Source organism: Neovison vison, chromosome 2 (assembly GCF_020171115.1).
Source record: "Neovison vison isolate M4711 chromosome 2, ASM_NN_V1, whole genome shotgun sequence".
Taxonomy (NCBI): Eukaryota; Metazoa; Chordata; class Mammalia; order Carnivora; family Mustelidae; genus Neogale; species Neogale vison.
In genome coordinates this window covers 184,163,127-184,183,276 of record NC_058092.1, presented here as the reverse complement: position 1 = coordinate 184,183,276, position 20,150 = coordinate 184,163,127, and the positions used below count along the sequence as shown (strand labels likewise).

Here is a 20,150-nt window from a genome sequence, read left to right as displayed (position 1 = left end):
ACCTTTCCAAGCAAAGGACCTAAATGCATTCGTGACTGTTATGCCTCACGTCCAGGTGAGCAGTGAGCTCAGATCTGTAACTGTTCAGACCGCGGCAAGGATACAGTAATTGTTACACGAGGCAGGGTAGTGTCATGTTAGGAGCCAGAACCCCGGGTTTGAAGCCTGGCTCTGCTGCCTCCCAGCTTTTCACCTTGGGCTACTTAACTTCCTTCTGCCTTGGCTTCTTACCTGTAATGCAGGCGAGAGGGAGAATAGTACCTGTCTCCTGGGACCGGTGTGAAAGTTTCATGAGATAATGTTGTAAAGTGCTTAAAAGAACGCCTGAGGCACGAAGGGGCTGGAAGTGTTTGCAATTGTCCCTACGTCTCTACACTCTCTACACCATTGATCGCGGTCCTCATCTTTCTCCCGGCAGCAGCGTGGAGCCCCAGGAGGGGACCCTGTGAGGCTGGGGCTCATCTACAGCTCTGTCACTTGCTGCTGTGTGACCTTGGGTCTGTGAAGCTGCCTCTCTGTGCTCTCATGTGAATGAGAATATTAAAGCCTCGTTGGAAGGGCTGTGTCCGGGTTAGCTGGGAGAACAGAGGCAAAATACCTCTGCACTTGGAGGTTTGTGCTTAGTGCATCGTAGCTGCTAGTGTTTTGCTGCCATTGTCATTATTTTGGAGACGGACAGACTCTCAAAAACACACACTGCCAGGAACAGACAAAGAAGTACTGAGCTGGGCATCAAGAGGTCTGGCTTCCCTCCCCTGCTTGTCATTATTGTTGTGGGACCTTCAGCAAGCCCCACCCCTACTCTGGGCCTCAGTTTCCTTCTCTGTAAAGTGAACTGGTTAGATGTGTTGCTCCCTGATCCCTCAAAATCCACCAGGGCTAATGTTCCAGAACGGTCCCTTGGGCTTCTGGCTTCGGAGGGGGCTCTGCTCTATGCCCCTGGGAGACTCTCTGGGGTAGCAAGAAGAGAATCTCTATGTCTGAGGGCACCAGCCGTGGGCTGGGGAAGGACTAGAGCCAGCTGCCCCAAACAGCCGTCGAGATCCCCTCGCCTTGGGGCAGAGGGATGGCGAGGCCACAGTTAGCCTTGGTGTGTGGGGAGACCCACGCCGGAGGGAAGCTGGGTCCTTAGCTAGGAGTCAGGGGCCTGGATGCCGGGCTGGGAGAGCCCGTGAGGGGCCTGCATGCTGGGGAGAGGGGGACTGAGACGGGGGCCTCTGGAAGCCCCCCCCAGGAGTCCAAGGGGAAGAGACTGGGGCGGAAGGATGGAGGACAAAGTGAGGACTCACCTTCTCGCCTGGTTGGCCCTTTACTCCCTGGGGCAGCGGCATGCAACACAGGGTGGAGGAGAGAGAAGGGGAGAGAAAAGAGAAGGGATGAGAGAGAGATACACGCAAGAATCTGTGTTAAAGGCACAACGACCAAACAAAAGGAATCACTGCAAAGTAAGAAACAAAACAAAACATCGATGCTGACACATGACAAGCCCGGCATCCGACAAGAACAGTGCATGGATCACTTCTGCCTCACCCCCGGGCCTGGCCCCAGCCAGTCGTTCCAGATGGCAGAGAGAAACAGTGGCAGGAGACTTGTCTCTGTGTGTGTGTGTGTGTGTGTGTGTGAGAGAGAGAGAGAGACCTATCCAGGTCAGAAAGTCACCCTGAGAAGCCATGAGAAGCCACGTCCCCTGCTGATGGGGCCACTTGAGGAGGTGGTGGTTCAGGGTGAGTGGGCATGAGGGGGACCGTGCCCAAGGACTGTGTTGTGACATGGAGTTTAGTTGGTTTGAAGGTCCTAATGGGCACCAAGCATAAAGTTCTGCCAAGCTACACGTGCGAGAAGCCATCAGGGCTGGCCAGGCAAGATGTTGGGAGAGGGAATAAAGGAATATAGAAGACAGATGGCAGGACACAGACATCTGGGAGGAGGGAGGATGGGTCTGGGATGAAGAGGAAACTGGGCAGTCACTAAGAACCCCTGTAACCATAGTGAGGAGCGGAGAGACAGCTCCGATCTACCCTAACCCACCGAAGCCTGGGGCGCCTGGCTGTGCTGGGGGGAACCACAGGCGCAAATCAGGTACTTCACACCCCAGCCATCTTCTCCTTATCAGGTGGCTCAGGCCAGGACTCCTACTGGGTAGCCAAATGGGTCCATTGTCACATGGAAACCCCCAAGTGGTTGGAAAACAGCCTCCTGTGGCCTTCCCTCCTGCCCCACCCCTGAGGCTCAGAACTCAGGTGGGCGCTTCCTGGGGACACAGGTCCACAAGGGCCCAAGAAGGAGGGCAGGAGCGGGGAGGGCTGGTTGCAGAACTCAGAGTGTAGGGTCCTGAAGCCCACCTGTCGGGACCCAGGTTCTCGGCATCGGACAGTTGGCTTGGGTTCAAGTCCCAGCTCCACCCCCCCCACAATGTAGGTAAACTGAGTCTCAATGTGCTCATGGATAGGACGGGTTCCTGGAGGGCTCCAGCAGAGAATTGGCTTGCCTCAGGCCCACGCATGGCATGAGAGAAGTGAAGCAGAGGGACAGGGTCAGGCAGGACCCTGGGAAAGACACTTTACACCTGAGCCTCAGTTTTCTCATCTGAACAATGGGGGCGGAGATTGTGCCTGCCTCAGGCATCTCTTGGGACCAAATGAGCTGACGTAAGAGGGGCTCTCGACACAAGGCCCAGTGCAGAGTGAGCACTCTTGGGTGTTAGCTGTGATTTGGAGGCTTTTCCTCCAAGCACCAGCTCACACCAGGCAAGCAAACTCCTGCAAGGATGCCAGACCCAGGCCTGAGGCCAACCCGTGAGGAGGCGAGGTCATGAGGCAAGGCATGTGAGTGGCACAGAAGGATGGCATGGGGGCATGGGAAGGGAGTCGGGTGCGGGGGTGCCCAAGGGAGCCAGGGTGGAGGTTGAGGCTGGTGGGGAGGTGGGGGTGGATGGGGAGCGTAGCTTGGGCACATCCTAGACTCGCTCGGGACTAGTGAGGCTGGCGTGTGGCCACCACCCACCTGGGCTGCCCCCAGTGACCGAGCTGCCCTTTCTAGCCCCTTGGAGGTTAGCAGCCACCGGGGACAAACCTGGCGCTGGGACCCGGAGACCTATGGTCAGCCTTCCCATTTCTGAACTCTACCCTCCCTGTAGAACATTCCTGCTTCTCTTTCTTCATCTTGAGTTTTCAGCAGGAAACATTCAGTGGCTCACTCCCAGCCACCTGGGGAGGACTTGGGGGCACCATCTGGGAGCCAGCTCTGTCCCCACCAGTTTCTCTTCTCTGTCTAAGGGAAGTCGCCTCTGGAAGGCGGCCCCGCTGCGGCTTCCGTAGGGCAACTTGAGGCTGCATTTCTTGCCGTCTGGTGCCGCTCCTGCTGGGGGGGTTAGTGGCAGAGCAGCTGGAAATCTAAGGGTGAGCTGCCAACCTGGGGATGGGGTGGGGGGCGGAGTCGGGGGGGGGAGTCCTGCTGATGTCAGGAGGGGCTTGGCCTTGGGTGATCGACAAAGAACTTTATCAGTGCTACTGCCTGCGTTTTTCCTCTGCCGTGGCAGCTATCTGGAGAGCGAAGTCATACGGCAGGAGCCAAAGGATGGGAAAAAAATTTCTTCCCTTCTTTCCTCCTGCCCCTCTCTGAAGCCGACTTGGGTGGGGGAAGAGAGAGGTCTGACCCCCTCCTTGGGGGGACTGGGGAGGTTGCTATGGATCGGAAGACAGGCCGGCACGAAGAAGCAAGCAATGGCCACCCAAGCGGAGAGAAATGCACCAACTCACCACACGTCCAGGCATCCCAATGGCACCTTTGTCCCCCTGATGAAGGAGGCAGAAACAGTTAGATGTGGCTGAAGACAGGCCAGCATGTGAAGGACCCCATGGGCTAGCTGTGCACTCATGACCTGCTTTGCATGAGCACTTGGGACGATGCCCGCTCAGCCCCTAAGGATGGTTAGGCAAGCAGCCACCCCTATCACCGTCCACACTCAGAACAGTGCTGTGGAAAGTGCACTAACGTAGGAGTCTGGTCCCCAGCCTGAACCTCCGTTTCCCTATGTGTTTCCTGATTAGTCCAAGGCCCTTTCTCTTTTACACTTCTGCTGTCACAATCGAGTCTGGCTATGGGCAGGATGTGCTATGTCTTTGTCCCGCTCAACTCCAAGGCACAGAGCAGAATGAGTGGTTGCCCCAAGTGACAGGGGAGTGGTCTATTTGGCCGGAGCTGAGGAGCAGGGCCGTGTCCCCAGGCCCTCTGTCCGAGAAGGCTGCGACAGAGTCCTTCTCCCTGCCCTCCTCTCGGCCACCCCTGGCACCGACCAGAAGGGCAGTGAGCCACGTGGATAGAGCCACACCCCAAGTTTCAGCTGCTTGGAGGGATGTACTTTGTTTCATAGCCAGGGGTTACCTCTTCTCACTCTGGAAATCTGCTTAGTAAGTTTTGTTCCTCTCCGTTTTGGTAGAAAACATTTTTTTGCAATCATAAGTGTGCAGACATCATAAAAGCTGGGGTGGGGCCTGGGGTTTGCTAGGAGTCTAGAAGGACATAAAATAATGGGATGGTGTCTGTCACAGCTTCCTGGGCAGGAGAGAGCTGGGCTTGTCAGTTCCCCTGAAGGGTGTGGGCGCTTCTGGGCAATTCTGCATCTGCTGACCCCCCCCCCCCCCCACTGAGACAACACACCTTGAGGGACAATTTAGCATCTCAGCATGTATGTGGGTATACCCGAGAACAGCAAGCACTCTGAAATTAGGGTCTTAGGCACACAGGTGTGTGGTGTCTTTAGTAGATCGTTTACCCTTCGCCCAAGAGTGGCGGGGGAGCAGCGTTGGTGAGAAGACTGGTTCTCCTTCTGTACCTCCCTGAGCACCTGTGTCTCTCTCAAGGGGCTGCTGGGAGGATGGCAGGAGATGGTGCCCCTGGAAGGCCTTCTCTCAGGGCTTGGCACCTGGGCCATGTTGCATAATCGAGGTCTACATGCCGTGAGCCCAGCATAGCTGTGGGCAAGTGAAATGTGCAAGCGTGTTTGTACTTCATCCTTTTTGCCTTTCACAAGGGGCTGGCAGCAGCAGGTCTTTTCGCGGGTCCCTCCCAGGTTCCCCCACGTGGAAGCACAAGCGGCTGTCCGCCCTTCCTGCTGAGGATACCAGGCTTGCCGCGCGCTGGCTGTGACTCCCCCTCGGCCTACTCACTCTGGAGCTTTTGAATGATATTGCAGGATGTGCGTTTTGCTTTCTGTCCATCTCTTTTTTAAAAACTAATGGTCTTTGCAGTCCTGGCCATTAAAATGCTCTGGTTAGGGACAGGCATGGAAGGGCCAGAGACTGGGAATTCTGCGCGGCAGCCCGGGCTCAGTGAATTGCCCCCAAATGCTTTTTAAAGGTGGACGTTGTCAGAAAAAACAAAGTCTGCCCACGTTCTCCCCAGTCATCTGATTTTTCCCCTCCTTGGATTTCATGGGACCGAACCGCCCGTCCTCCTTTGCTCCGGGGCTTGGTGCTTACTGGGAGAGTTTCCAATTTCAAAGCTAAACACCCTCCCACATGCATTTCATTAAGAAAGTCACTGTTGGACATGAATTCTAGAAGCTGCTAGATTAGTCAAGGGGTTACAGTGTGATTCATGTCGAAAAGAAGAGGAACTGGGATGCACAGAAGGATCTAGAAGCCAATGGATGCGGCCCTCGGCGCAGGGAGGGCAGCTCGCCTCTGCCCTCTGGCTGCCTACTGCATCTCGCCCGACTCCCCAAGCCATCCCAGAGACGGTGGTATCCAGCACTCAAGGCATCTATGCCCTAGGCTACATCCCACAGAGCCATGTCTCTGAAGACTTAAAAGACTTCTCAAACATCAAGCATGGACTGCAGGAAACAGAGGTATGAAATTTATGTGACAACATGGCCCCCACAGGTCTCATCTGAAGCTTGGACAGTTGGACGAGGTATTCTACCTCTCTGAGTCTCAGTATCCTCATCTATAAAATGGGTATGAATTTTAATGGCCATTTCACTGAGTTGTCGAACAAATCAAAGACATGAAGAGTGAGGGGCAGAGTGCCTAGCCTGGACGAGGGTCAGTAAGGGTTGGCTGTCAGTATTACTTCTACTTTGAATCCAAAATCCCCACAGTTACTTGGCTCGGCCTGTCTAGCATTCAGAAATGGTAACTGGGGGGAAAAACAAAGTTTTTGAGTCTCCTTCTACTGGAGGTCATAGGACAAAAGAGGGGCAGTGGTCTTAAGCTATGCCTGTATGCAGGAGAATAACCATTAAGGCCAGTGGGCTGCCTCCCCTTCCAGCCCCGATTAGAGGGCCTTCAGTCTAGAGGTCAAGTCCATCCAGACTCAGAAGGGCCCGCATGTGGTCATCCACCTGCCAGGGGCCCCGGGAGGGCTACCCAGGAGCTTCACCCTTGGCTGTAGGTTAGAGGTGCTGGAGAGAGCCCTCTCACCCAGACACACTTGAAGGAAAGCAGCCACCAAGCCTAGCCAGCCCTTTGGTGTGAGGAGAGCAGAAGAGAGAGATACAAAGGAAGGAAGAAATGAAAGCTACTTACCGGGATGCCAGGTCTTCCAGCGGGACCCTGAAATAAAGGGAGGAAAGAGCAGGGTTTATGAAGGTCAAGGTAGTAAGACTTGAGCATTCCACATTGTCCAATCAGCTGTGTGGCCTGAAGTCCCTCGTGCTCTAGAAGCCTCTGTTATTTTATGAACAAAATGAAGGCAGGACCTTGATCACTAAGCTTCCTTTCAGTTTTAGCATTCATTCATTCATTCAGAAAAGCAGTTAATGGGGGTCTCCTCCATGCCCTTGCACCCCAGGGAAGATGCAAGCAAAAGAAGGACAAGAATGTCCCCTCTTGTGTCTCTGCCCCTCATGATTCAAGGATCATTAAGGCTGTGGGTCTTACTGACACCTCTTCTCTTTAAGCCTTTCTGTCTTGGCCAGGGTGGTATCCTACCACTCTTTCCTGGCCCTGTGTGGCTCTAGAAGTCTGTCTTCCCTGACTGCGCAGTGCCTTTCAGCCCTTCCCCCATTACCCTAGTTCTCCTGCCCAGCCCAACCCTGGGCACGGACTAAAGGCTCCATGTAATGGAACTGAAATCCCACTGGAAAGAAGAAGACCTTCCACAAAATGTGTCTCAGAGCTAATAATTATCACCGGACCAACATGCAGAGCGGGTGACTCAGGAACCAAGCAAATCCCAAGAGACTCGGGGCTTTTTAGTTCCAGCACTCAATTTCCAGATGGATCTGCTACAAGAGGATGGCCACGAAATGGCTGGCATACAGCAAGTGCTAAATAAATGCTAGCTATTATGGTTACTGGAGAAGAGCCCTGGCAGGAGGCGTGTGCAGCTGGCCTTGGTTTCTCCCTGCGGAGATTTTGCTACCAGATGTGGTTTCTCTCCTTCCAGACATCCTGCTCTTCCTGCGAAGCCAAGGCAGGACCAAGCATGGGCCCGGGGGTGCTCCCTGGAAGGTAAGACCATGTGCTGTTGGGCTGCTCAGGCAGACCCAGGAAGCACCAGGAATAAGTCACCCACTCTGGCCCTTGTTCCTGAGGGCATCCCGCAAGAGGTGGTACAGTGCTTTGCCCACAGAGAACTGAGGTCAGGCCCTGCCAGGGAGTCCTTGGAGGTTGCTGGGGAATGGCTCTCACGGGCACAGGACACATCCCCATCTCTTCACTCTGCTTGATTTTGCCCCCACGGCACTAAAACGTAAGCTCCCAAGGCAGGGATTTTTTCTGCATTGTTCATGAGTGTGTCTCCGGTGCCTGCAGAGTGCTGAGCTCTTGGTCTGTTCTTTGTTCCTATTTGTGAATGAATGAACTTGAGGACAGATGCTCTGGACCTGGGAAGTCAGCCTCCTTTTCTGCTAGGCCCCCAGGGAAGACAGCTCAGGCACCAAAGAGCATCTTTAACCCAGAGCTTTAGCACTGAGTCAGTACCCACTTCCTGCCACTTTTACGCTGCCTGGTCCTGATGCCACCAGGGAGTGGTCAAGACGTGGGCCAGCTACCTCCTTCACATCCCAGGGAAGGGAACGGGCCTACTGAGGGTTTCCAACCCCACGCAGTGGGTCTACCCCGAATAGGGACCGAAGGGACAGGTTACTACTGCTCCTGTGCACCCACCACCTACTCGTCCTACCTCATCTGTACATGGGAGGGACTTCTCTCAGGTGTCAGTATCAGGAACATCTGTGTTTCACTTAAGTGCCAAGGATGCTCCTAATTTCCTACAGCCTGACTTGAACAACTCTGCTTTCCTCTTTGCTCTGGCCACCAGGAAGCTCGGAGCCCAGTCAGTGGTTTGTTTTGCATAGGATGTTGTCATGTCCTCAGCTCTGAATCCCTTTGCTTTCCTGCCTCTGCTCTCCACCCTCCTCCATTGTTTCCATATCTCATTTGTAAATCACCCCAGAGTATTTTTTTTAGAATAAGGTGGGTAGAAATAGATGAAATAATAAATGAATTAATAAAAACCTGCAGAATAATCATTCCCTCCTTAAAATTAAAAGGCTTACCAGAATCTTTGTGGATCATCTAGGATTTAAATGAGTTAGCATATTGTACTGGAAATACGTTCTAACACACACTTGTGTGTATATATGTAAATATACATATATACTTGCATATATATTCCTTACAACTCCTGGAAGAGGCAAACACTATAAGTAACCCCATTTTACAGATGAGGAAACTGAGGCACAGAAAGGTAAAGCAACTTGCCATAGGTGACATAGGGCCTACCTCCAAGTGGCAGAACCAGGATTCGGACGCAGGCAGTCTGGCTGCACAGCCCACGCTTGCAATCACTATGCGAACACAACAGTGCCTGACACTTTGTAAGTGCTAGCTAGGATTTCAGCAAGGACCACCTTCAGCCAGGGTGGCAGCTGGAGATCACATACTTCCCTGTATTCCTCCAGGGAAAGAGACCTCCCTACTTCCCACTACCCTCTGTTTCAGCCTCACAGCTCCCACTAAGAAGTTCTCTGAAATCTATAGCAGGCGTGGCCTGCAGATGTCAGCTCCAATGTGCCGACTCCAACGGACTGGGAGCGACTGAGCAAAGCATTATGTTAAGAAGCCTCCTGATTGATTAGCAATGTCTGCCGTGGGCATGAGGTGGTGCACCGGGAGGTGGTGTCCACGATTTTTATACCGTCTAAGTGATTCCTGTAGCTACTTAAATCCATCCTCCTTGGTTGCGTTCTCTAGGCAGTGGCCATCCTGTGCCCTTGGGGACCTGGGTCTTCCAACTGGAGTACAGAGTTACGCCAGGAGGGGTTCTCCCAAGAGACACTCAGAGGGTGGCGACAGGCACTGCCACCAGCTGCCATCTCTCTATTCCTCAACAGCTGCCTCCTCAACAGCATTCTTCCTTCCCTCCAACAGCATGATATGAAGCAGATAGAACAGGGCTAGGAGGTGACCCCCACCCTGGCCAGCTTCCCATTTCCTCCATGTGGCTTCAGCCAGGATAGGGTGAAGGTGCAGGTCACACCCAGAGGCCGTGTCGGGAAGCTACCTGGGCTCCTGCCCCTTGCTCCCAGTTCAGGTGGGGGCCAGGCAGACAGGGACTGAGGGACGCCCATATCCTTCCCCACTGCGTAGCCCCTGGGGCCAGCAGCACCTTCTCTGGCTGGGAGCTGTCTGGGGGTGAGGCTTGCTGATGCTCTCAGAAAGCTACATTCCCGGCAAGGCAGGGACCCCAAGCTGACCTGATGCTGGCAGGTTGGCCCCAGCCTGGTTGCGGGGGTGGGGGTGGGGTGCGGTGGGGGTGGGGTATTCTGGGGGAGCTTCCAGGAGTGGGGAACTGAGGACTCTTTTGAGCTTTGTCAAGAAAGAAGGGGAAAAGCAGCCCATTTCCAGCAGGTGGTCTGTTGAAATTTCCTATGGCAGAGTTTATTTTGGAAGATTGATGACAGGAATTGAGATCTGACATCTACAACACACCGTGATGAATCACACCCCGGCTTGCGGGGACTGACACAATTTTCCTCTCTCCGTAAGCCGGCAGTCAGAGAGCTGGGCAGGATGGGCGGTGTGGGCTCAGCGTGCCTTTTCAGGACCAGATGAGATAGTAAATAATGGTCTGACGGCAAACAGGGCTGGCTGTTCTCGAAGGACAGAGGGAGAGAGGACCGACCGTGCACGGGCGGCTCTGAGCAAGGCCAGGAACCTTGACAAAGATCTGGGGTGGGGTCTCCTCCCTTTCAGCTCCAATCCCGAGCTCCCCCGGAAACCTCTGGGCCTTTTGTTGGGGTATCAAATGCAGTCCTCAAAGAAGACGTGCTCCTATTCTCTGGATCCATTACTTCAGAGAGACAGTCTCCTTGGACTCCTGTCAGGTTCTCTGGAAGCAACTGGGCTCCTGGCCCCGCCCTGGGCCTTAGGGTGACGCCAGGGGAAGGAGCCAGACCCGCAGTGATCTGTCCTGTCTCCCACTGTCTGCCCACTGAAACTGATCTGTCCCATCAAAATGCCACCACCACCGGCATCGACCACCTGCTAACCACCTAATTGGCCAGAAGGGAGCAGCCCACACACAAGCCAGCGTGCACAGCAGGTCCTAGGAAGCAGTCCGCACAGAGCCACACGCTGACCTGTTTCCTGAAAGGCCAGGAGACCTCTCAGGACCGGGGCTGAGTACAGATTATCTTTCTTCTTTCTCATACCTGGAGATTCTTTGAGTCCAATTGCTTCCTCTGGGGACCAAGGAGCGGCCTAACAATGGGGCAAGTCTGCCTTTCAGATTGAAATTGGGACCTGCTGGGCCTGGGGGCAGCCATTGTCTGGCCCTGGAGAGGTGCAGCGGTGGTGGTTGAAAAGCAAAATGGAGGCCTCCATTCCCGCGTCAGCATTTGGAGGGACCCCGCACACTCCTATGCATACGGACAGTACAGGGCCCCCCCTGGAAGACGGTGGGCCCAGCCGTCAGTCCCCCCTCCCAGGGCCCGGTTACCAGCAGGGAGCGAGGCCTTTGAGATGTGCAAGCCTGGAATGTGGCCGGAGTTACTTACAGGAGGTCCTGAAAGAGACAGAGAAAATGCCAGGGTCAGTGTCACGCTGGGAGGACAGGCAGAGCCGCCTCAGAAGCAGCGTCCAAAAAGCCTTTGGCTGGGGGTTTCCATCTGGTCTGCGACGTTTGTATTTTCCTGGCCCGCCTTCCCCAATATAATCTCTCCCCCTCTATTTCATCTCCATATTTTCATTATTGGATGAGAAATCCAGAGGTCTGGGCCCCAGCCGGGCCCTAACTTCCCATCCCAGAAGATGGGCTCCTTGGGGCCCGCCCCAACCCGGGGACACAATTGCTTTGCAGAATGCAGGGCCCTGGAAACCGAGGCAACATTGCAAAACATCGAGGGTGTGACAGAACCTCAGGAGACGAGGGTTACTAGCTTGCTTGCTGTCCTCTCCATGCTTCCGTCAAGTGCCCAGAGAATGAGCAGGAAGCAAGCTGCTCGGGAGAACATTCCTCACTGGCTTCCCCGCCTCATGTCTATCTGGCCTGTCCTGGTTTCTGTTAAACCGTGAGTCGGGCGTTTCTCCCCTCCTGGGTCTGCTGCCCACACCCTCCTCCTCCCTGGCCTCCTGCGCCCAGCGGTCCCCTCCCTCTGTGCCTCTCTCTTTCTTCTCTCCTGCTTCTGTCCACCCTGCCCCCATCCCCCGTCCCCCGGAAGCCTTCAGCATTAGCCCCATCTCATTGACCCTGACAGCCAAGAATCACAAATTCCCGTGTTCCAGGAAGGGGGCAGGAGGATGGGTGCGGAGGGAAGGTGGAGAAGGAGCCGCCGGTGGACGGTGAACTGAAGGCATTTCGGCATTTTGGCCCCAACGTGAGTCATGAAACCCCCAGGGCCGGTGGGATTCCCAGCTGGGCCTGCCTGGTGTGTCTGCCGGGGGGGCCCCTAGGGACCTGGCTACGTTAACACAGCTGCTACTCCTGTTGTTTCTTTCATGCTCCGCCAAGAAAGGCTCCTTCTGTTCCCCCCTCGCATACCCCAAGCCGGCCTCCTTCTCTCTGCCTCCATCTGCCTGCTTCTCCTGTCCGGCCAGGAGGAAACAGCCTCTTTCATGCTGGCCCCTGTCAAGCTGTCACGTTAAGGGGGAACAAAATGTTTTAAATTACAAAAATAATAAGTCAAGAGGAGTAGTGACTGGGTGGGGAGGCCCGGGGCAGCCTGGCATGGTTGCAGAACAGCCAGAGGGAGGGAGATGGCGGGAGGAGGGGAGCATCTGGGACCTATTAGGTGGAGGGGCAAGGCGGTGTCACCCAGAATCCGAAAATATCCCCTGAGTGCAGCTTGCTGGAGGGGCCAGTCCGACCAGAAAGTCCGGGCCTCCTGGCTATGGGGAGCGATCTCATGGGAAGCAGGCTGGTGACAAAGTTCAGTGCGAGGCGCGTTTGGGATGGTTGAGCCACATGGAGAGCAGGCGTCCTGCACCGTCCGCGCCTGCCGGGACCCCAGCTGCCAGGACCGCAGGCTCTGGAGGAATCTCTGGTGACAGAGCCTTGCTTTGGCAATGGCCCAGTCTGCTGTTAGCCCCCACTGCTGTGTGTGTGTATGCTGGAAGCAGCCAGGCCACTGACCCGGGACTCTGGCACTTAGCCGGCTCCCAAGAGAGCTCTTTGTTGGGTCCACCCCAGAGTGGGCAGAACAGAACTTCTACTGGAGATTTCAAGGGTTTTTCTATCATCCATGGTCCTTATTAGATGCTCGGCATGATTCGATGTGTTTCGCATTTGGGGAAAGGTTCTGTTATATACCCACTTTGCAGATGAAGACACCAAGGCACAGAAAATCTGAGCTACGGTCCCTAGGCCCTTCACTACAGTGCCTCTCTCCACACCTACCCCCAAGGTGCTCACAGATCTGCCCCCTCTCCACACTTCTTCCTCGCCTGCATGCCCAGTTTTCCAACCTGTCTTCCTCTCTAGATCCTTCCATCTCTTGGTTATAATTTGGTTGTGTCAGTCTCTTCCAGGCCACCACACCCCCTACCCAGACTTTAAGTGTTCCCCTGGAAAATCATCAGGCCCTTGGAAAACCTAACTGCTGCCCTGTCCCCTCTCCAGCACGGGACATCACCTAATGCTATTCCCATTACCTATGCTTCCCCATTAGAAGCATACCTATTCCATGCCCAGCAGCTAGAAGGTGGCTTGTGAAGTCCACCAGGACCTTGATGTTACAGCTGGGTCTCCTGTGTGGCCACTTGGCCATCCTCAGTAACATGGTTGCTGACTGACCTATCCCACGACCAGACATCGAAGGATAGGCTCACAACAAGGCAATACCAAGTCCTGATTGTACGGAGAGTGACAGAGCCTGGAGAGTGACATACAGTCACTCTGTAGGTGGGCATAGGGACGGGAGCAGAACCCAGGGCTCCTGATTGGTCTTCCTAGCTCTGGGTCTTCCTACCAAGCTCTGGGTCTTCCTACCAAGCCCACACCCATACTGCCATAGCCAGAGGGAGGAGGAAGATACCTGAGTCCACCCCTGGGCCTGACCAACTGTGGCGGTGCCCTGGGGATGAGCAGAGCATCTGCAGTGAGGCCCCCAGGGCAGGGTCCACAGCAGAGGTTCTGCCAGATATCTGTCACCTACTATCTCAGTGAGGATGCCACTATCCTCTCCAGGGTCTGGCTGACCTCCTTCAGGTAAACAGTGACATTCCTCTTGAATGGATATGTAGGAATGGGCTTCTAAGAAGAATCCTGAGGTAGTGTTCTGGGTTGTGTCTTTCTTCAACCATTTTTTGTATGTTCATTCATTCATTCATTCATTCATTCAACAAATATTTGACGATTGCCTGCGATATGTCATTCACTGTGCCGGACTGTGGCTATGTGGAGAGGGATAAGGCACAATCATTGCCCTTAGAGGAAGCAAAACTTTATTATTTAAGCACCTAATTCCTACCAGGCCCCAGGCTAAGCTCTAGTGATACAGAGATAAGTAATTCATCTCCTCCCCTTGGTAAGGCAGTAGTCTCCTACTTAGAAGGCTGGAGACATTCCAGAGAAGAGAACTGAAATGAACAAAAGGATTTAGGGAGACAGGTTTGCCGTAGGAGGACGTATCCATTCAATCAACAACATTTATTGAGTGCCTACTATGTGCCATGCATTCTGCTGAGCACAGTCCTTAGAATACACACTTAATGCTTACAACAGCTATGTGAGGCGGCCACTGGCATCCTCACGACATACACGAGGAACCTGAGGCTTAGAGGCTAAGCGACCAGCCTAAGGTAATCTCCTTGTCTTAAGTGGTGGTGTTTGGCTTTTATGTGTGTGTGTGTGTGTGTGTGTGTGTGTGTGTGTCTCTGTATGTGTGTTTTTAGGCTGAATTTCCACACAGCACAGCCTGGACTTGAACCGGGTCTCTCTTACCCAGAAGCCTGTGCTCTTGAGCTAGAGGTCATGAAAGTCATGAGGGGTGGGAGAGGAGGCCTGGCTTTCAACCTCATATGCTTCTAATGAGGACAGGTAAGGATCTTCCCCCTCCTCTGAGGGTTTGGCTCTGCCCAGACCCTGGATCCTCTCCTGGTCCTGGAGGGGGAAGCAGAGAGCCACAGGGTGTGCCCAGGTTCCACGTCATATGAGCCACGATCTGACCCTTCTTGACAGCAGGTCTCCTGGCAGCTGGGGTCCTAGCCTCAACCCACGCCTCCTGCTGCCTGTTGCCAGCCACCCGCAGCTGACCACCTGCCCTTGCCTCTGCCACGTGCCGACCCACCCATTCTGCCAGGACAAATACTTTGCTTCCAGGCTCTCCTTGGAGCTGAGACACAGTGCTGGTCACTGTGTCTGCTGGAGCCGGGTTTCTCAAACGGAGGCAATTTTGCACTCCAGGGGATAGTTCGTTGGCAATCTCTAGAAAACTTCTTGATTATTACAACAGGGAGGCTTCTTCCAGTTTCTGGTAGGTAGAGATCAGGGACGCTGCTGAATGTCACAAGAAGCACAGGCAGCTTCTTACAAAAAAAATGAGGTGACCCCAAATGTTCACCCTGATGAGGGTGACAAACCCTGCCCCAGACTAATAGGCCCAGTCCATCCTGGGAGTTCCCTGTGCACCTACAGTCCTGGGTCCCTACATTGAATACCCTGTCTTCACTCAACCTTGTAGTTCGCCAGCTTTGGGGATCCCATTCTTTTATAGGTTGGCCTGTTCTACCTCCACTCAAGACCTTGTTAGGACAAATAATAATTCTTGTATTGGGCATTTATTCTGTGCCTGGCATGATGCAAAGAACTTTAGGTATTTTATGTCACTCCATCCACCCAACAACCCAGTGAATTAGCTTTATTATTATTATTATTATTATTCATTATTATTATTCCCATTCTACGGATGAAAATGCTATGGCCCAGGAAGAGTTTAAGACATATGTTCACGGTCCACAGCTCACGCATGCCCGAGCTGGCTCTTGAACCCAGATCTGCCTGATGCCATGGCAGTGTGAACGCAGCGTGGCCCAGCCTTCTGGGACTGTGGGCTCCCTGAAGTTTGAAGAATGTGCATGCATGGGAAGTACATGGAACCACTTCTGACTTAAGGAATGATAAAGGACAGAAACACAAGTAGCTTCAAAAAATCTTAAGAGGGGCGCCTGGGTGGCTCAGTGGGTTAAGCCTCTGCCTTCGGCTCAGGTCATGATCTCAGGGTCCTGGGATCAAGCCCTGCATCTGGCTCTCTGCTCAGCAGGGAGCCTGCTTCCCTTCCTCTCTCTCTGCCTGCCTCTCTGCCTGCTTGTGATCTTGTGATCTCTGTCTGTCAAATAAATAAATAAAATTTTAAAAACCAAACCAACCAAACAAACAAACAAAAATCTTAAGAAACTCATCAGTGACAAGTGTGATGGCCTGTTAAGGGAAACTGAAGGAGCTCCCAGGCAGCCTCGGTCTTTTGAGGTTGACATCCAAGACAAGAAGCCCTTCTCCCTTCCAGCCCCACAGCAGGAACACTGGCTTTCAAGGGAGGGCCAAGGCCAATTTCTGGACAGGCCCCCTAGACGTGATGCTCTGGGACCGTGCCTGACAAATCCAGCTTTATGACCAACAGAATATTCATTGAGCTTCACCACAACCCAACTCCCATTTTACAGATGAAGACAATGAGCTCGGAAGGGACGTACTTGCCTATGGTTCATGGCGAGTAAGTGATCCTGAATCCTAGTCTAGTGCTCTTCCCAGAGTAGCCTATCATTGGCAGAGCGCTGAAGTGGGGAGGGGGTTTTACATTTCTGAGGAAAAAATACACAACTACTCATACAGTGGTATGCCAGAAGCCAGCTCATCCTATAGTCTTGAGAAAGCCGACTGTGCGCATCTCTTTCCAGCTCCATGTTCAGTGACTCTGCATTGGCAGCTGGAAATTGGCCATTATGAGAGTACTCACACCACAGAAATTGGCAAAAGCTACAAAGTAGACCTGCCCCACCCCCTGCCAAGAGCCATCTGTTAATCATTTCCCAGCACAGTGCAGCTTAGATCTGTCCCATGATGATGTCTCTTGGCCGCAAGACATCCACAGACCTTTCCAGGGTGGCTGGTGGAGAGTAACACGTCCTGAGAGGAGTGGGCAGCAGTTAAAATCACACACACCACATGCTCTCCTTCTGCACTCATTGCAGACATTGCTAATCAATCACAGCTAGTCTTTCCCCAATGAGACTTGACAAGGCTTCATCATTCTTTCCAACACAGCCACTATAAATCAGCAGGAAATGGCAAGTAAGATGGAACCTATTAGTCATCTTGGAACTAGAGCTACTTGGGGGCTGAGACACGGGGAAGCAAGTAGGAGAAGCATGAGGGTCCTTTTCTGACTTATTGGGTGAACTAGTCTAAACTTAGGGCACAGCAGAGATGGAGTCTTAAGCTCCTGCAGACACCACAGAGGTGGCCTTCATCCCTGGAGGGGCCTCAGGCCAGCTCCAGGGGTTTCTAGAGCATTCTGCCCTTGGCAAACCCTTCCCTCCCAGTCTGGAGTCTGTCCCTTTTCAGGGACCCATCTTCTTCGGTGAGTGCCTGGGGACAGGCAGAGGGTAGAGGGATGAGAACAGGATCCATGCCTTGCCTGGCACTTGGGGACCCAGACGGGTGTCTGGGTCACAGACTCTCTGTAGGCTGCCTCCCCAGTGCATCTTCTCCCTGTCTCCTTCCTAATGTGACCCCCAGTTTCCTCCGGTCTCCACCATTCTCCAGACGGCTCCAGTTCTACATAGGAGCCCACCCCAGGCCCAACTAAGAAGGGGTGAGGGTTGAGCAGACCAAGGGAGAAAGCCCACAGATGAAGACATCAAGGGATGGGGGATCTGTTTCCCAAGGAAGAACTGCAGTTGCCTCCACCCCAGACCCCCATAAGCTCTATCCCCAGGGGCAGCAGTCCTCAGGCCCCGGGAAGTAGCTGGAGGGTTCTGGGAGGAGAGGAGCGTGGGGACCTGCCTAGGCAGGGAGGGAGGAGCGTGGGGACCTGCCCAGGCCCAGGCAGGATGGATAACAGTTCAGACCAGGGATGGTCACCAGTTGCCCATGTCCCCTTAGCCATAGCAGCCCTGGGAGCCAGGGGGCCTGGAGGGCTAAGTGGTGGGCAGGAAGTGTCTGAGTTAGCTTGGTCTAGCCTGCCCACCCTCAGTGGAGGCCAGGGCTTGAAGGCAGCGCTGGGTGCAGGATTAGGACAGTGAAGAAGTGTGTCTTGGCACACTTGAGCTGAGTTCCCACCATGCTCACTGCACATGTTTCTTACCGTGAACATCCGTTCAATGCCAGCCCAGTGGCCAGCTATGCCAGACGGTGAAAATCACCCACTGTCGCTGTTCTTGGACGCTTCTTCTCCAGGTCAGGAGATGCCTCCCCACCCCAAGTGACCCCCACTCTGACACTCAGTCCCTGAGCCTGAGCTTCCGGCCAGCTTCTCCATCCAGCTGGGACCTCCCAGACCCCCGAATGAGCCCAGGACCCCCACATGCCCCCCTGGCTCAGCCCCAGACCCTGAGTGTCATCTGGGCCAGATTTGCTGTGGGTCTTGCTCTCTCCTGTCTCTCGGGGCCCTCAGCTACCTGGGTGCCCACTCCCCAGGGCGCTCCTGCCTGGGGTGCCCAGTGGCTGGATTTGGCCCTCTCAAGGATTTTGTTTCACCTTTCCTCATTTGAGCCACCAAAAAAAAACAAAAAACAAAAAAAAAAAAACCCTGAAAGGGAGTTAGTGCTGGGAGCACTTATGGGGGGAGAACCATGACATAGGTGGGGGACATGCTGCCCACCGCCTCTTGGGGACTGCCCAGCCAGAGAGCCTCTCCTCTGGCTCCAGCCCTCTGGGCAGCTCCCACCTGCAGACCGGAGCTCACTGACAGGGACTGTGCCCCTAGGGACAGGTGGTCCTCACGAGACCCTCCACTGCCACTCTCAGACCCCGAGCCAGGCTTTCCTTTCTTCCCTGGGCTGTCACCTCGGTCCCTGCAGGAGGACCACACCTCTGACCCTGGTCCTTCTTCCTGACGCCGGATCTGGACGCCCGTATCCGATGTTCCTGTGGAAGGCCCTGCTTGGGGCAGCTCACACGTCACTGCCCCGTGGGCAGGGCCCCACGGGGCAACTGCTAGAAGGAGAGAGGTGGGGGCGGCCAGCCAGAGGTTGTGGCCCGAGTCAGACCCACACAGGACATTCTCCCTCAGAGGCCCGGGCCAGACCAGAGGCTTTGGAGTCGTATCTTTAGACACAGGCATCTACCTCCTGAGGAAGGGCTTTTTTATTTTCAAGTCACATTTATTGATGACCCAGTAGGGGCTGGCATCCCGAATCTTCTACCTCAGCGTTGCCATCAACACTAATAGGTCCTGAGTACTCACCAACCCCCAACATGAGCCAAGTGTGTCATACATCATCTCACTAATGCTAGTCCTACGGGTAACACTCTGATTATCCATACCTAACAGAAAAGGAACTGAGGCACACAGGCCAAGTTACAGCCCACAGTCAGACAGGGGCACCCAAGTGTATCTGTAGCCCCAGAGTTATGCGGTACCTCACCAAAGAGCCACAACCACCCCGACAGGCATGGAATTCTTGTTCCATTTTACAGATGGGGCTCTCGAGGCACGGAAAAGTTACAGAATGGATCCAAGGCCACACAGCTGGTAAGTGGCCGAGCTGACATCTGGAACTAGCTACACCCTAAAGCTTTTCTTTTTAATACCTGCACATATGGCTTCAACCGTGGAAGCAAAGAAGAGTCCATAAAATGTAGATGGGGGGTGAGAGGGTCAGACAGTGGAGAAAAGAAAATCCACAGCAAGCCCTTTCTGGTTCCTCTGAGGGCGGTTCCACCTCATCTACAGGCTTACTTTAGACCTCCGTCATCCCTCTCTTAAAGCCAGTGCTCTGAGCGGCCCCCACTGAGGCCTGCTGCTAACCCCATGCAGACATTGCACGTCTGAGCAGGAACCCCAGCCAGCCACCTGCCCCGTGGATGCGGGGTTTCGTTGTTCCCTCCTTTATGGAAAAGGACTGGACTACGACACGTGACTCAACCACTTGGGTCTTTTGCTTATCACACGGGGCTCCTGCCCAGAACTGTGGGTAAGAGCATCGGTTTGGGAGCCAATAAGCCACTGGGTCAAATCAGAGTTTTGTGACTTGCTAGCTGTGTGACACTGAGCCTGTCACTTCTCTTCTCTGAGGTCCAGGGTCCTCTTCTGTGAAATGGGGTAATGATAGTATCAACCTCATTGGATTTCAAGGATGAAATGAGAGAATACAGGCAAAGTGTTTTAGCTCAGGTCCTGGCTTAGAGGAAGCCCTCGGTAGATGAGAGCTCTGACAGCTCTTCCGGTTCTTTCAGAAGATGATGTTCTCTCCCGGAAGGGTTTGCTACCTTCCTTTGTGTTCTAACCAGAAGGACGGCTAACTCTCCGCTCTCTCCATGCGTCAAGCATCGTTCTTCACATTTTAGGAATATTACTGTAGTCAACCCTTCCTAAGCCTTATAGGATGGTGGTCTTTACCACTCACATTCTACAGACAAGGAAACAGTGGCACAGTGAGGTGGTACGCCCCTGCTTGGGGTCCCAGGGTGGGACAGGCTGACTCCAAGGCCCCTGGTATTAATCTCTCCACTGTACTGACTCTCAGATGAGCCCCTGAAAG

At 54.0% G+C, this 20,150-nt stretch overlaps 1 protein-coding gene across 5 annotated transcripts in view; it reads right to left on the bottom strand.

The window, feature by feature from the left end:
* Positions 1–20,150, bottom strand: part of COL13A1 (collagen type XIII alpha 1 chain) — a 140,437-nt gene that overhangs the window by 72,034 nt on the left and 48,253 nt on the right. For 4 of the 5 annotated variants that reach the window (XM_044239672.1, XM_044239674.1, XM_044239675.1 and 1 more), the window contains exons 3-6: positions 11,009–11,016; positions 6,531–6,557; positions 3,759–3,794; positions 1,290–1,316 (exon numbers count right to left, since the gene is read on the bottom strand). In XM_044239672.1, coding sequence (XP_044095607.1) covers positions 1,290–1,316; positions 3,759–3,794; positions 6,531–6,557; positions 11,009–11,016 — 98 coding nt within the window. The remainder of the gene's footprint in view (positions 1–1,289; positions 1,317–3,758; positions 3,795–6,530; positions 6,558–11,008; positions 11,017–20,150) is intronic. The other variant, XM_044239673.1, reaches the window with a different exon arrangement.